The 17117-nt window shown below is 45.0% G+C and overlaps 1 protein-coding gene across 1 annotated transcript in view; it reads right to left on the bottom strand.

The window, feature by feature from the left end:
- The window catches only part of nbeaa (neurobeachin a), a 72981-nt gene that overhangs the window by 41764 nt on the left and 14100 nt on the right, over positions 1–17117 (bottom strand). Inside the window, exons 2-8 of the mRNA XM_063014621.1 lie at positions 6619–6850; positions 4868–4968; positions 4668–4763; positions 3572–3693; positions 3271–3397; positions 2310–2429; positions 2087–2233 (exon numbers count right to left, since the gene is read on the bottom strand). Of these exons, the coding sequence (XP_062870691.1) occupies positions 2087–2233; positions 2310–2429; positions 3271–3397; positions 3572–3693; positions 4668–4763; positions 4868–4968; positions 6619–6850 (945 nt within the window). The remainder of the gene's footprint in view (positions 1–2086; positions 2234–2309; positions 2430–3270; positions 3398–3571; positions 3694–4667; positions 4764–4867; positions 4969–6618; positions 6851–17117) is intronic.

The following is a 17117-nucleotide window of genomic DNA, read 5'->3' as shown; positions in this document are numbered from 1 at the left end:
TTGTATTGACAGAAGAAACCCACACGGACATGGGGAGAACATGCAAACTCCACACAGAAAGGACCTGGATCGCTCCGTCTGGGAATCGAACCCAGAACCTTCTTGCTGTGCCACCGTGCCGCCCCACTGGTACAATTAGGGAATTTAAAGAAAAAAATGCTGACTTTAATCAATATGTTGGGCTTGAATGGGCGCCAGTTTTGTTAAAAAGCCTCCAAGCCGTATCAATCTTCCTTTGTTTTATTTACGTGAGCTGACAAACAAATCTTAGTGTTAATATGATTTAATCTAAAGTATTAGGTCCTGGGTTCGATTCCCAGACTGAGCGGTGCGGGTCCTTTCTGTGTGGAGTTAGCATGTTCTCCCCGTGTCCGTGTGGGTTTCCTCCTGGTGCTCCGGTTTCCTCCCACAGTACAAAGACACAGAAGTGAGCAAACTTAAACTGATGAATCATGGGTAATCTGCCTATGTGTCCTGTCATGAACTGAAACTCCTAATAACAAAAAATCCTAATAAATAAAAAGGTATTTTGATGTTTGCGTGGGTGAATCATTCCGGGCCGTGTAGCAGGAAACAGATCCCTGAGATCAGAGCAGGATCGATCTACGGCCTGCTCAATCAGTCGTTTACCGGCGGTCGTGATCCCGAGCTAACTCGATTACAAGATAATCAGCCGCGATATCGCTTCGCTAATTACGAGATATTTTTAAACCATGAGCCTGCCAATCTAATTATTCAGAAGGTGATTTTGTGACAACATGGCAACCTATCATTGTGTGATATTTATTATATTTATTAAAACAAACAGCTCACAGTTGTGGCAAAGCAAAACTTCATCCGTATCTCTCATTCATTCATTCATTCACTGTGTTTTACCACCACTTCATCCTGGTCAGGGCCGCGGTGGGTCAGATTCACTGACTGAAACAAAAAAAGGTTGCCAGTCCATTACATTTCAACTATCTCCAATTAACCAGTGGTATCTCAGTGGTTAAGGTACTGGACCAGTAATCAGAAGGTTGCCAAGTTGCCACTGTTGGGCCCCTGAGCAAGGCCCTTATCCCTTAATTGCTCAAAAACCGTGTTCAGTCATAGTCATGTGGCTTTGGATAAAAACAGACACAGGGAGAACATGCAAACTCCACACAGAAAGGACCTGGACTGCTCCACCTGGGAATCGAACCCAGGACCCTCTTGCTTTTCAGTACACAAATCTTATTAATTCATTCAGTCTCTGTTTTACCACACTTTGTCCTGGTCAGGGCTGCGGTGGGTCAAATTCACTCAGCACTGACAGGTTGCCAGTCCATCACAGGGCAAACACACACACGCATTCACGTTTAGGGCAATTTTGTATCTCCAGTTGACCTGACTGCATGTCTCTGTAATGTGGGAGGAAACCGGAGCACCCGGAGGAAACCCACACGGGGAGAACATGCCAACTCCACACAGAATAACACCCCCACAGATAACACCCCCTTCTTACAATATAAGGGAGTTAACGGCTTTATCAGTAACTACAGGTCCGAACGAGATAAGGACGAGGTGCGGACGAGACCACAGACCCCCACTGAGGACAGGCGGCAATCAGCAATCACCGTGGTGACGAGTGAAGCCAGCCAATCAGACGAAAGAAACAGAGATTAACAAGACGACATGTCCATCGTGCTCGTTGATGGATGAGAGTTGGAGGAGGAAGGGGAGAGACATTACCATAGAGCATTTCCCCTCAATTTTCTCTCAATTTAGTCGTATCCATCTCCCCGATTGTATCATATTTCATCTCTACTGCTGATCGAGGAGGGTCGTGACTAACACAGGCACACGTGTGCAGTACAGACAGTTTCTTTTCACCTGCACCAGATGGGTTCATACAGAGATCAGTATCGTGCACAAAGAGCCACACTCTGTGCAGTACCATCGATCCGCCAGCAGAGGTCGTAAGTGCAGCAGTTGTGAGGAATCTCTACGGTCTTTCCACCCGGGAAGCAGATCTGAGATTCGAACCCAAGTTCCCAAAACTTGTGACACCACCGTGACCAGTAAGAACACTTTGATGTGATTAACGGTTAAGCGAGTGCGTTACCTTGTACCCGGGTCCCAGCTGATGGATGGCGAAGATCTGCGCCGGGTTGAGCGCCTCGCTGAACACGTAGACGGCGCCGAGCTGACCGCAGAACACCCGGTTGGCGTCGGCCGTCTCCGACGAGCCCAGGAAACATTTATCGTAGCTCTGGACGGGAGAGGGAACAGTGAGACGCGGCGGGGTCGGTTTAGCGGGATAAGACTAGGCTGAGAGAGACACTCACGTCGTTGGTGTTGACGTGCCAGGCCATGTCGCCGTAGGACACCAGCTGGCCGTTGACGTAGCAGCGGATTTCGCTGTTCCTCCAGCGGTTGTAGATGTGCACGATGCTGATCATGTACCACTGAGGATCACAGAGAGGACAGCCGTCAGGGGGGCGCGGAAACATCGCCAAACAAATAAACTAGATACAAACCTGACCTCTCACACTCAGCTTTGATTTATTTATTATTTATATAATAATATACAAACCTCATTTCTTTTACCTCACTTTGCCCCTGTGGGGGGTCCGGTTTTCCCAGGGGTCACCTGGCACACTGCAGTAACACACCCTGGATCGGATGCCAGTCTATCACGGAGCCTTGCCTGGCACCCGTTCCCCAGACTGGCCGATATCACTGGGGATTCGAACCCTAGATCCTAGCGCTAACAAGCTAAAGATAACTCTTTAAAAAGGCTTACTCCGAGATTTTGGAGTGTGTCTGTGGGAATTTACGCCCATTTGTACAGAACAGCGTTTGTGAGGTCGGACGCTGATGCCTGGATCGCAGTCTGTGTTCTAGTTCATCCCTATTGGAGTTCTTCACCCCTCTACCACACCCTCCTTTACTCTGTACAATCCACCCTCCGCACTCTCCCTATGTACTCCATTTTACTCCAAATCCAAATTTTGATCCGCATATCTGATTTGGATGCCCCCTCCTGTTACAACCCTCCCTATTACCCCGGGCCTGGGACCTGCACTGAGAGCGCACCGATACCTGCACCTTAAATAAATCAATAAAGTAATAATGCAACACGACGTTCCAATTAAATTCAGGACAAGAGATGCTGGACGGAACACGACCGACAGACTCGACGTACCCCGGGTGTAAAGAACATCTCACCCCCAGCGGTGCTACGTCACATGAACAGCGGTCACACAGCTACACCACCCTTTTATTTCGAGAAGCTGCTGTTTTTACCTTCCTGGGCTGGAAGTCGTACTTCACACAGTGCTGGAATCCTTTACCCTTGGACTTCAGAGACGTCACAATCAAGCAGTTTCCTACAAAATGAGCCGAGTAGCCGATTCCCTTACTCGTCCGGAAACTGACGGGACAAACAGCGGAAATATAAAAATACATACACACACACACGTACAATACGTGTTTATTTATTTATTTATTTATGACTGGGGTAGAACCCAGGTCTCTAGGACCCTGGAGATACGTCACATCTACACTAGTACTATCTGGAGTGGTACTGCAGGGATCCATGACTCACCAGTACAGGTAGGGTTTGTCTTTGTCCACGTTGATGTTGTTGAGCGGGTCCATGCGGAACCACGTGTTCAGAGTGAAACCGTTCTGGTAAGGCCACTTAGCAATCGGAGGCAGAGCAATGGCCTGAAAACATGTTATATATGTTATATACACCGATCAGCCATAACATTAAAACCCACCTCCTTGTTTCTACACTCACTGTCCATTTTATCAGCTCCACTTACCATATAGAAGCACTTTGTAGTTCTACAATTACTGACTGTAGTCCATCTGTTTCTCTGCATGCTTTGTTAGGACCCCCACAGAGCAGGTATTATTTAGGTGGTGGATCATTCTCAGCACTGCAGTGACACTGACATGGTGCTGGTGTGTTAGTGGATCAGACACAGCAGCGCTGCTGGAGTTTTTAAACACCTCACCGTCACTGCTGGACTGAGAATCGTCCACCAACCAAAAATATCCACCCAACAGCGCCCCGTGGGCAGCGTCCTGTGACCGCCGATGAAGGTCTAGAAGATGACCGACTCAAACAGCAGCAATAGATGAGCGATCGTCTCTGACTTTACATCTACAAGGTGGAACAACTAGGTAGGAGTGTCTAATAGAGTGGACAGTGAGTGGACACGGTATTTATAAACTCCAGCAGCACCGCTGTGTCTGATCCACTCATACCAGCACAGCACACACTAACACACCACCACCATGTCAGTGTCACTGCAGTGCTGAGAATCATCCACTACCTAAATAATACCTGCTCTGTGGGGGTCCTGTGGGGGTCCTGACCATTGAAGAACAGCATGAAAGGAGGTAACAAAGCATGCAGAGAAACAGATGGACTACAGTCAGTAATTGTAGAACTACAAAGTGCTTCTATATGGTAAGTGGAGCTGATAAAATGGACAGTGAGTGTTGAAACAAGGGGGCGGTCATAGTGTTATGTTTATGTACATGCATTATGGGGGTGTTCCTAATTTTTCGGGTTAGTGGTGTATTTTTGTACAATACCATGAGATCCCGGTCACGTCTGATCTGAGACCAGTTCAATATTCCACTACAAACAGTGTGTAAGGTAAATATTTGAAGATTTGCCGGCTTACCGCTGCACTGCGCCCTGGGAAGTTAAATAAGGTGTCGGGGCCGTGTCTCTGGGGCATCTGGTTCAGGACAGACAGGAGCTTGATGGCGTGTCTCGGCTAAACAGGAAGATGGAAAAATATAACCAAACATTTATTGGGTCGGAGAGCAAACGATGAAGGTAAGACAGACCGAGGGGGACGATTCGCTTCCCTTTACTCACCCAGACGCCGGCGTCTCCCCTCAGCATGCTGAACAGCAGCTTCAGCTCCTTCACTGTGATGCAGTAACTCGCCAGAACTCCCAGCATGTCCACCAGCAGGTCTGAAACCACAGAACCACGCCCATGCTCACGGCTCATATATTCACATTCTTATTAAAGATCTGCAGATGTGATCCTGATGTGCGCCAGTCTGGTCTTAAACCCAGAACCCAGTGGTCCATGGGGGGGAGGGGGGGGGGGGATTATACTGAGTGTTTGGTTGTTTGGTGCAGATGGAGGAGCGTCTAATTAAGTTCCCTCACACGTCCCTGAAGGACTCGAGCGCCGTAACCACACAGTCGGTACACGTAACACCGGCAGCAGGTGAGCAATTACCAGGGAAGATCGTTTAGACTTATTCCATGTTATGTAAAAAATAAATGGCTTTTTAAAAAAAGGGAACATCAGGAGAGGATGTTACGCTGGTTCGAATTATGAGGGGATTGGGGGGTCTGACCCTCCTAATTAAGACTTTTAATTATTACAAAATATTTCTGCTCTCGCCCGCCTGCCTTCACTCGCATTACTGTACGTCTTCATTAAGGTTGCAGTCGCGCAAGCCAGAGAAGGCGCTGTACAGTAATGTAAGTAGCTATGCAGGCTAGCTTGTTTAATAGTGCGTTTAATGTGACCAGATAACCAGCAGCTCATGATGAGTTAGCACTGTTATTGCTGGGACGTTACGTTGCAATAACCGAAGGATTTTCAAACAGGCTACAGCAAAAATCAGAGACTAAAACTCGCATCCTGCTCACGCTGAAGCTTCCAGCGCTACAGAAAACAAGCAGATTTAGAATAATGAGCCTGTTAGCGCTGCAACACGTGCGCTCGGGTAAATCGGTCCAGAGAACACCGAGGAGATTTCCCCCAAATATGCTAACAGAGGCGGTTTCACAAACGAGCCCTGCGCTAACCAGAACTCCCGCCGGCGGCCAGAATCAACGAGCTTATCGCTCACGAGGACACAAACGAGCCAGACGTGGATTTTTGAAACGTACGGTCACGTGTACATGCGCTACAGCTAATGCAAAAAGAAGAAAGTAATAAAATAGAGCAATTTTTTGGATGCAGTGAAACATAAATGAAATGTAACTTTTAATTACAGTGAATTATTTTTATTCAAAATCGCACAACGGCAGACTGGCGCCCCTGGTGGTCTCTGGTAATATTACAGTCAGAATTTACATAACATTTAGTTTTAATTAAATGATGTTTAAATATATTTTACAACAGGTTTATTTTTACACACTTTTAAACTGTGTTTAATGTAAAAAAAAATGCAATTTAACTTTTAATTACGGTGAATTATTTTCATTCAGAATCACACAACGGCAGATTGGCGCCTCTAGTGGACTTTATTAATATTTATATATTATTTGTTAATATTTAGTAATAATATTAAGTAATATCACAGGTTTATTTTTTAAACACTTTTAACTGTAATTAATGTGAAGATTATTTGTAGAATGCAACAGAACATAAATGAAATGTAACTTTTAATTAAATTGAATTATTTTCATTCAAAATAAACGGCAGATTTAGTAATATTACAGTCAGGGTTTATATAACAGTTAGTATTAATTAAATGATATTTAAACATTTTATGACAGGTTTATTTTGACTGAATATTTATCAAGTGGTGCATTGGGTAGCACAGGCCAGTTGGAGATACTAAAATGCCCCGTGTGTGGGTGTGTGTGAGGCAGACATACCTGCGATCATGTCGTCGACGGCGCTCATCTTCTGCAGGACCTGCTGGATTAGTCCCACCTCGGTGCTGGTCTGCAGGTTGCGGACGCTCTTGCGCAGGATGGCGGTGAACATGCTCCAGATCTCGGCCTGACACGTCACGTCACAGTTCTCCAGCAGCTCCACCATGCACGTGATGCTCTCCGCATCCTGGATGATGAAGTTCATCTCCAGGTCGAACTCGCCACCCACCAGCTGAAAGAGGGGGGAGAGAGGAGGGCGTGGTCAAAAATGACTTTGAGGTTCCAAGTGACTCCAAAAAAGTTCAGTCACCATCATTCTCACAACACTCAAAGTTTTGGCACCAAGGACGTAGAGCGATGACATGTTTCTGTTATTTTGTCCTGTTCTTACAGCAAACACGTCTTAAAGAGGGTTAAAATTCTCCACACATTCTGTATTGGGGAAAGTTCAGGACTGCAGGCAGGCCGGTCCAGCACCTGTACCCTTTTCTTCCACAGTTGTGCCTTTGTAATGTGTGCAGCAGGTGGTTTTGTGTCGTCTTGTTAAAAAAAGATGCATGGACGTCCCTGGAAAAGCACCACAAAGGCAGCGTATGCAGAAATGGATGTATATACTGTATTTATTATATTACAATTATAGCCATTTATTTATTATATGGTATAATTATTATTATAAGGTGACCAGACAGAACATTAAACATCTCATCTATAAATAAAAGTCAGTAAATAGATGAAACATTGTGTTTATTATTTTTTTATTCGCATTTTCCACACCGTCCCAACTTTTTCTGATTTGGGATCATATAAAGTTCCCTTCTGAAGAACACAGAGGAGGGAAAATGCACCAAACAAATAAATAAATCAATTAATAAATAAAGACAGAAAGAAAGAAATAAAGTAAGAAAAAAAAACTACATACATAAATAAATACATAAAAACACATAAATAATTAAATACATAAATAAATAAAAAAAGAAAGAAAGAATAAAACTACATAAATAAATACATAAATAAACAAATAAAGAAAGAAAAAAAGAAAGAAAGAAATCACTTCAGGAGCTCAACATGCATGAAACTGGTCTGATCTGATGCAAACGTTGCAGCGTGGGGTAAACCAGTGGATCCAAAATAATAATAATCATAATAAATAAATCAATAAATATAAAACAACTAAATTCTTTGTAAATGATGCTGCAGAAAAGCCACGAGCGATTACTTCCACCTTCATGCTTTCACACGGCTGCATTAATCACCGCTGAACGCTTCCACTGCACCAGCACAGAGACGGATAATGAAACGTTTTCCACGCTAAAATGCCTCCAATTAGCCCTGGCATTAAGCCCTATAAAAAACACCAAAAAGATAACGGCGGGTCTGTCCCAAAACCTGGTGAGCTCCTCAGAAGAGAGGATTGTAATCAGACATGGAACCAATAAGGCAGATTATTTAGACGCTCTACTCATACAGAGATGTCACCGCAGGTTAGTGAACGCAGCACGGCGTGTTACTGAGCGCTCGTCCTGATTTTATCTGCATAACTTCACGTTAAAAAGCTTAAAACACGTCTAATCCTGATAAAAGCATAAACACCTCGAGCTACTGCGACCCAGTGCAGCAACAAACACCAACACGTCTCGTCCAGAACAGATAAGAACACACGCCGCGGCTCCTGTACCTCCCACACACACACTGCTGGGTTTAGATAACACACCACGCTGTCGTGTAAAGAGACGCCAGAACCACGCACGACGTACCGGGATTGAAATAACGCAGCGTTTTTTACACACTGATTTAGTGTGATTACACCGAGCAGATCTGAAGTTTAAACTCCGACTCTCTCCGGTGTGTTTACTCATAAATGTAGAATAAATCACTGCAGTGGATCTGAAATTAAACACATTATTCAATCACGAATATTTAAAAATATTTTTGTCCTCCGGCTGCTCACATATTTAGGCGTTGCCACGGCGGATCCGGTCCTCATACCAGACTTCCCTTCCTGACACAACCCTCCTATTTCTGTCCGGGCCTGGGTCCTGCACTGAGAGCGCACTGACCTGACAAGAGCACCTACCAATGGCCAGATTGTTTTGCTCCTCCAACCCACCACAGATGTGAACCAATCAAGTCCATGCAGATGCCCGACTGGCCGATAACATCGCTGAGATTCAAACCCTTGATCTCCAGAAATTAATTTCATAATTAGTATTAATATACTACTGTTATTTTAATATAATTTCTTATTATTATTACTTTTTAAATTGTATTATATTATAATATAATTACTATATTATTACTATTATTGTTTCATTACTATAATTATTTTAATTATCATTATTATTAATTACATTATTTTACTTATAATATTATTACTTTTACTCCATTATTATTATTATTATTATATTGGTATTATTAGTATTTTTATTATTATTATTATTATTATTATTATTATTATTATTGGTATTTTATTTTTATTTATATTATTACTATATTGTTGCTATTATATTTTAGTATTATATTAATGTTATATTTAATTATTATTATTATTATTATTAATAAATTATTTATTATTATATTATTATTACTACTATATTAATTGTATTATTATTATTATTATTATTATTATTATTACTATATAAGAGATTTGACTCTAAACCTCTGTGTAAATCCATCACTGCCTCGGTGAGGAGAGGTTCGGATGTTGGGGGGTGGGGGGAGTTCGAGGGGGGGAGTTTGGGGGGGTTATTAGCTCTCAGAAACAAAAATAGCCCCCCGTAATGTGACGTTACCAGGCAACCGTCTATTGTGTGAGCGCAGGTAGGACGGCAGGTACAATTACTGTCTGAGATCAAAGAGGAAATAACATCAGGCTCACACCGGCGAGGAATCAAGTGGCCGTCAGCATTCGAAACATCTCACTGCTCGTTACACACACACACACACACACACACACACACACAACAAAACACAGAAACACACACACAGATAGAAACACATCACACACACACACACACAGAAACACAAACACAAACACAAACACACACACACACACACACACACACAAGTATCTCCTATTGACCTGACCGAACATCTTTGTTCTGTGGGAGGAAACCCATGAGGACACGAGAAGCAAACTCCACACAAAAAGGATCAGAAGGGGAGTCGAACCCATGCCCTGCTTGTTGTGCCGTGTGTTGTGGACCCCACTTCCTTTTTAAATAGCTTACAATATTTTTACTGCGTTTCTCCAGACCCGTTACGAGACGTCTGGTCCTGCAGAACGAGACTGAAGGACAGACGTAGCAGCGCGATCACATCACAGTCCAAAACCACGAGTGTTACACACGTCCTGACAGCTTATTACAAATGCAAGCAATTCAGGATTAAGGGCCTCGCTCAGGGGCCCAACAGTGGCAATTAGGAACTAGTGACTAACAATTCCTGACTGATGAAGGAAACGTGTGAATGGAACGTCAGTGATCGTCTGTCCTTCAAGAGCGTCCGATCTTTAATCACTCTGAGCCGTCGTGTGTTTTGGTCTTCGCTCAGACTGATGCCACGTTTGTGCCCGCTGCTCTACCATCTTCTGCAGCCATTTGCTGGAGGTCAAGAACCGGATAAACTCATCAGTGCCCATCTGCACACCAGTTTGGTTTCGGCCTCTAATGGCGTCCAGGACCAGCGTGACTGACCTCCAGACTTCTACACAAACTCGTTTATCATAAACTAATATTCATTAGGGAACCTTCGTTACTCCAGGCTGATGGGAGTCGCTGTGGATCCAGAGCTCACCCTGGAGAAAGTTCACCCCCGCCAGTTCACCAGCGTCAGTGCCCAACCTCACAAACACTTCACCTACTGAGGGGCAAAAGATCCCACAGTCACACTGTAAAATCTCAAGTCTGTTACAGTCAGAAAAGAGGGACTGAATGTTAGAGCTTATGGTTTTAAAACAGACTGAGACATTTTTTACTTATAAAAAATAAATTAATTAATTAAAAAAAAAATGAGATTATTTAGATTATTAATTATTATTATAGTGATAATATAAAATAGTAATTATATTAATAATAATAATTATAATTATAATAATAATTCGTACGATGTCCTAGCCCCGTCTCGTCCTGCTGTTGGACGCGAGACTTTGATGAACAGAATAATTAAAGGTAAATCTGGACGGTGGACAGAAGCCAGATTTGTGCCAGTGAACCAGTGAGAATCTCATTATGTACCTGCAACACCAGCAATCTATTCCACAGACCCACGCCAAACTGAGACAAGCAGCTGGCACGGGCGCCACTGACGCTGGCATCATGTTCAGCTCTGGAATGGACTTTAGAACATGACGGCATCGTACGGACAGTAAGAACCAGGGCTCACACCGGACTTCAGCGCTGTACAGTGGACTAGTGTAGCTGTTATGTTATGAGAACATTCTAGTGTAGATGTAGAAAAATATTTAGTCTGTAGAAGATGAACGTGTGCAGTCAGACGCAGAAACATCAATAAATCAAACAAACCGAATCGTTCTGAGAATAAAACAGCAGCGATGTTTTACAAAAGCAGCTCGACTCACGATGTGCTCACTCCTCCAACTAATCATATAATACATATAATAATAATAATAATAATAATAATAATAATATAATAAGCTATCAGTTTTAATTTTATTTTATCTATTAAATTTTACACATTAAAAAAAAATTATAATCTAACCAAGCAAATCCGTCATACCTGCTTATTCAATCTGTGTTGGACTGTGAATAATAATATTTCTATAATTAATAATAGTATTTCTATAATTAATAATAATAATATTTCTATAATTATGAATAATAATAATAAAAATAATATTTCTATTGATCCCGAAGGAAATTAGAGTCCCAGTAGCATTGTACATAAAATCAAACACACTATAAAAAAATTTAATATAACAATATAATTTCGAAAAAGTACAAACACTTCCACAGATTAATATTAATTAATTAATAATAATAATAATAATAATATTTCTATAAATAATAATAATATTTCTATAATTAATTCTAATACTACTACTACCCAGGTGGCGCAGCGAGATATTCCGCTAGCACACCAGCACAGAGATTCTGAACTCCACGGTTCGAAACAGTTCGGCTGGGCGCCATCTAGCGGGAATAATTGGCAGTGCCGGCAGGGAGGGATGCCCGGAATATGTGGGCAGGGTCTTTAAACGCTGTGTAAGGACCTTGATTAGCGGATAGAGGCGCCTGTGCAAAGTGCATGGGTGGAAAAGGGTTCCGCTAAGGGCTGCGCGCGGGTCGGAGGAGGCGTGAGCAGCAATATACCCGCCTCGACTGCAAAAAATCGGGGATCCACCAGCAGCGGAAGACAAACTGATTACGATAAATTAGGAGAAAACACATAATATATATAAATAAAATACTACTAATAAAATACTAATGATAATAATAACATGTCTATAAATAATATTGCTAATAATACATCTATAATTAATTAATAATAATAATAATAATAATAATGATGACGTCCTTGTCCTTGTGAAATCAGAACAGAGGTGAAGATTTTCTCGAGAGCATCGAGCCGAACACTGAAATGCTTTATTTAGACTAAATGAAAAGCGGCGCCACCGCGGCGGCCTTGAGAGAATCTGAGAGGAAAACGCTAAACTCAGCGTGTGAGGAGCCGTCAGATACAGCGAGAGGATTTTAATGAGCTCCTCCGTCACCGTGCAAACACAAATAAAAATAATGAAATTATTATCAAGTGGAGGAACGAAGGATCATGCTGGCGCTGCCGCCGCTCTGAGGATCGTGATATTTAACAATAAACACGATCGCGGCCTTGTTTCTTAATTATTTATTTATTTATACGAGAGCCGCACGGTTCCACGTTTAATCTCCTGTATTTGTGCACTTCTAAACGTGACCTTCCCTTTCAACCCACAGAGGAGCGCGTTTTCCCTCCTCGCCCCCCGCGCCCGGCGTCCCCGGTACCTAAACGAGCTCGTTTTAATGACGCTCGGCCGAGGCTGAAGGTGACGAGCCACCAGATCGCGTCCGGGCCGTAATTAGCCGGCGTTTGGCTGCAGAGAGGACGAGGACAAAGGTGCGTCGTTAAGCGGAGTCATCAAAGGGGCCCCGGAACGAGCCGCCGGCACAATGGGCGAGAGCTAATTCGTATTCGCCTCTTCTGGCTAATCTGCGCCCATTGTGAGGCGAGAGGCGAGCGGAGTCGGAGATCGAGCACTTAACGGGAGCAGGGAGAGCTTTCAGAGACTAAGGCGAGGTGGAGAGGGGCGATGATGAGGCGGCGGGTGACCACAAAAAAAAAGACGTGTGGCGCAGCGGTAAAATACACTAAGCCACTGTTGCTAGGATCTAAGCTATCAGCCTTTCAGACCTCTACACAGACACGATGGGCGACGTGTCAGGATGGAACTCCAACCAAAGCCCTGAGATAGATTGACGCCCTGTCCAGGGTGTTCCAACCAAAGGCCTACAACAGATTGGCGCCCTGTCCAGGGTGTTCCAACTGAAGCCCTGTGATAGATTGGCGCCCTGTTCAAGGTGTTCTAATAGATCAACGCCCTGTCCAGGGTGTTCCAACTAAAGTCCTGTCCAGGGTGTTCCAATAGATTGGCGCCTTGTCCAGGGTGTTCCAACTGAAGCCCTGTCCAGGATGTTCCAACAAATTAAAGCCCTGTTCGGGGTGTTCCAACTAAAGCCCTGTGATAGATTGGTGCCCTGTTCAAGGTGTTCCAATAGATCAATGCCCTGTCCAGGGTGTTCCCAACTGAAGCCCTGTGATAGATTGCCACCCTGTCCAGGGTGTTACAATAGACTGGCGCCCTGTCCAAGGTGTTCCCAACTGAAGCCCTGTCCATGGTGTTCCACTGTAGTTCCCTTATAGCCAATATTACACGATTATCATGTAGGAACCCAGTAAAATGGAACACTGCCAACACAGCCAATGGAACGCAGTGTTTACACCCAGACCCGCTCCCCCGTTTACACTCCTGATACCCCAACCGAAATCTGATTATCAGCACCGTGGTTACATCTCAAACCGAGCAGCTGATCACTCACTGTCACACACACACACACACACACACACACACACACACACACACGTGTCAATAGAAGACGGCAGAATGATCCTTTGTTGTGTGTGTAGGTTTTTCATGGACAGGATCCATCCTGTTACCCATCTGCTCTTTTACGCCCACGTCCCCCCGGGGGACCCGGGGTCCGGGGGTCCTGCTGCTCCTGTTGGGCCGCCGTCAATCAACATGTCACGGCGCATCGGGACACAACGGTCAGCGAAGAGCGCCGACACACACACACTTTGGCGAGCTTTTTATTAGGAACACCGATCATTATATTCACTAAACATACTGTACAGATCTAATTTGTGGGTATACAATTACTGCATGTAGTTTGTCGCCCCCTGGACCCTAGTGATCAACCCAAAAGAGCCCCCGCAGCACACACACACACAGGCAAGCTTTTTATTGGGAACACCGGACATACATTCACTGATCACTGATCATGCACACACACACACACACACACACACACACACACACGCATCAGCGGGCTTTTTATTAGGAACACCGGGCGTACATTCACCGATCATTTTATACTAAACATACTATACAGACCTAATGTGTGGGTATACAATTACTGACTGTAGCCCATCTGTGTCCCCCGTACCCTGGATATCAACCCAAAAGAGCCCCCACAGAACACACACACACACACGCGCATCAGCGGGCTTTTTATTAGGAACCCCGGGCATCCATTCAATGATTATTTTATACTAAACATACTATACAGGTCTGATTTGTGGGTGTACAATTACTGACTGTAGCCCATCTGTGTCCCCCGTACCCTGGATATCAACCCAAAAGAACCCCCGCAGCACACACGCATCAGCAACCTTTTTATTAGGATGGGTTCCTCATAAGTGCTGCAGTTACGACCTCTGCTGGCTGATCGAAGGCGCTGCACAGAGACGGAGGATAGTGGAGATCAGTGCGTGACTCTCCGTGCGCGATACGGATCTCCGTATTAACCTGTTTGGTGCAGGTGAAAAGAAGCAGTCGGTACTGCACAAGTGTGTTAATCTGCAGCAGTGGTGTGTGTGTGTGTGTGTGTGTCACATACACACACACACACACACACCACTCCACTGGCAATGGCAGAGCGGTGGTTACCATGGTGACCAGCATGGCGAAGTCTGATCCAGGGTGAGTCTGCAGACAGATGAGCGAGTGGTGAAAATGAGGTCACGAATGGAGGCGAGCCTGTTAGGACGGGCAGGTGCTTTCTTAAAAACGCAATCAAGCACTAATCCAGTACAAATAACGGCGGCTCGACCATTCTGATCCCGGCGCCTCGACCCCCCGTCCAAAAGTTTGGACGCCGCTGCTTTAATAAGAGCGTCTGCGCTGGTAAGATGATGAACGGGCGTGAGAGGAAGTGATGACATATCTGGTGCGCTGAGCCTCTGGAGAGATTCGTCCTTCACCCCCCCCCCCCCCCCCCTTTACCCCGGGGTACTCTGCGCGATTAAGCATGTGCCGGTTACGTAAAAGCTACGCGGAGACTAGCCTGCCGTAATCCGAGTCAAATCTGAGGAGCCTTGACGAGAGCTGGAGAGGAAGTGAGCGGCCTTTCATCTGACCAGAGACGCACATTAAAGCAAATCCAGCGACTGGACATCAAAAGCCAGAGAGACGCTACGAGAGAGAGCAGCGACGCCGGCACCGGGTCCAGGGGTAACACGCTAACGCAGCTGACCGCTCTGTGTTGTAACTGGCGGACAGTCTAAAGCACAAGCGGAAGACTCGGTTATCGTGCCGGATAGCTCAGCGACACTCAACATGGCGCGGTTATAGAACGTAATCGTATCAAATCACACCAACACACTCGAGTTAACTGCTAATTCATTACGCTCACGGCTAAACAGAAGCTAATTCCAGCGGTCAGTCCTCACTGTCACCTCACGTCCTGTCCAACACGTGTGCAGCACCGACCGCTTCTTTTCACCTGCACAAGGCAAGTTCATACGGAGATCCCTATCACACACGGAGAGTCACGCACTGATCTCTGTTATCCCCTGTCACTATGCAGTGCCTCGATCAGCCAGCAGAGGTCGTAACTGCAGCATTTATGAGGAACCCTTCTGTCCCTTCCTCCCTCCCTCGGACGAGCCGCTCATCATCCGTGTAGGAGGCGAGCAGGAGGCTGAGGCACATTTTAGGAATACTTAACACAAACTGGATGTGACGATCGTGGGGAATTGGGAGGAAAAAATAGCAGGAAAAGAATTAAAATATATAAACGTCACCTCCTGGGTGATAATCAGATCAGAGGGTTCCGGACTCCCAGAGTTCGAATCTCAGCTCTGCTACCGGTCGGCTGGGCGGCCCCTAGTGGGCACAATCGGCAGTACGGACGGTGCAGATGACAAAAACGGCCACTAGTCTGCTGGGCGGGGTCTTCAACGTTGTGTAAGGACCCTGGTTAGTAGCCCGAGGCACCTGTACAGAAGTAGAGGAACGTGGAGATCACACGCCGATCCACCGAAGTACGGGGGATAAGAAAGGTTCGTCGAAGGGAGGGCGTGTCAGGAGAGTATACCCTCCGTACGCCATCGGGGTCTCCAGCCGAGGAAGAGAAACTGGCTATGACTAAACTGGGAGAAAAAGGAAGAAAATGCAGTGCAGAAAAATCCGCTCTCTAATAAGCTGCAGAACGTGATCCGGGTCCCGCGAGCGTACTGGTCGTACTGGTAATCCTCTTTACTAGAACAGGACCCGGCCGGACCGATCCAGATACACACCAGTGCGACACACACGTATCACCCCGCGCTTCTACAAACCTTCTGAAGCTGAGGGGCGTGTTCGATGATAAAGCTGTAGCGGTAGATTTATTAGGACGGTGCGTGAGGCGACGGATGGGCGGTGAACCGGGTCAGTGGTGAGAAACGGGTGGTGGTGTTTATGATGGTCGTGGGCACCAGCGCAGGGGTTCGAGTGGGACATGAACTGCAGTTTATCAGAAAATGAATTATTGCGTTTATTTTTTAACATCACTGAAAAATTTGTGTCCCATTTGTGAATTTGTAGTAGAAAGCAATGTGGGTTGGGGAAGTGCTGGACCCACCAAGACCCTGATCAGCGTGATGCAGATATTGCTCGTTTAGAGAAGCTCTGAGATAAATGAGCATGCCCTAGACCAAGGTTTTTCCAGTCAAAAATGGAACGCAGGGAATAATAATAATAATAATAATAAAAGAAACTAATTTTAACAGGCACATGAACACAAAATGAATTTATACACGAGCGCCCCCTTGTGGAGGCTTTATGATACATCTTGTAAACCACAGTGTGACCAGATTGCCACCAATTTTATTAATGAACTCGTTTTGGTTTGTGTTTTGTTTAGATGTGTCGTTTGTGATGCCTGGGTCTCGGATTTGAAAAACCCTGA

Source organism: Trichomycterus rosablanca, chromosome 18, assembly GCF_030014385.1.
Source record: "Trichomycterus rosablanca isolate fTriRos1 chromosome 18, fTriRos1.hap1, whole genome shotgun sequence".
NCBI lineage: Eukaryota > Metazoa > Chordata > Actinopteri > Siluriformes > Trichomycteridae > Trichomycterus > Trichomycterus rosablanca.
The sequence above is the reverse complement of the archived record's forward strand: the minus strand, read 5'-3'. Positions and strand labels throughout refer to the sequence as shown.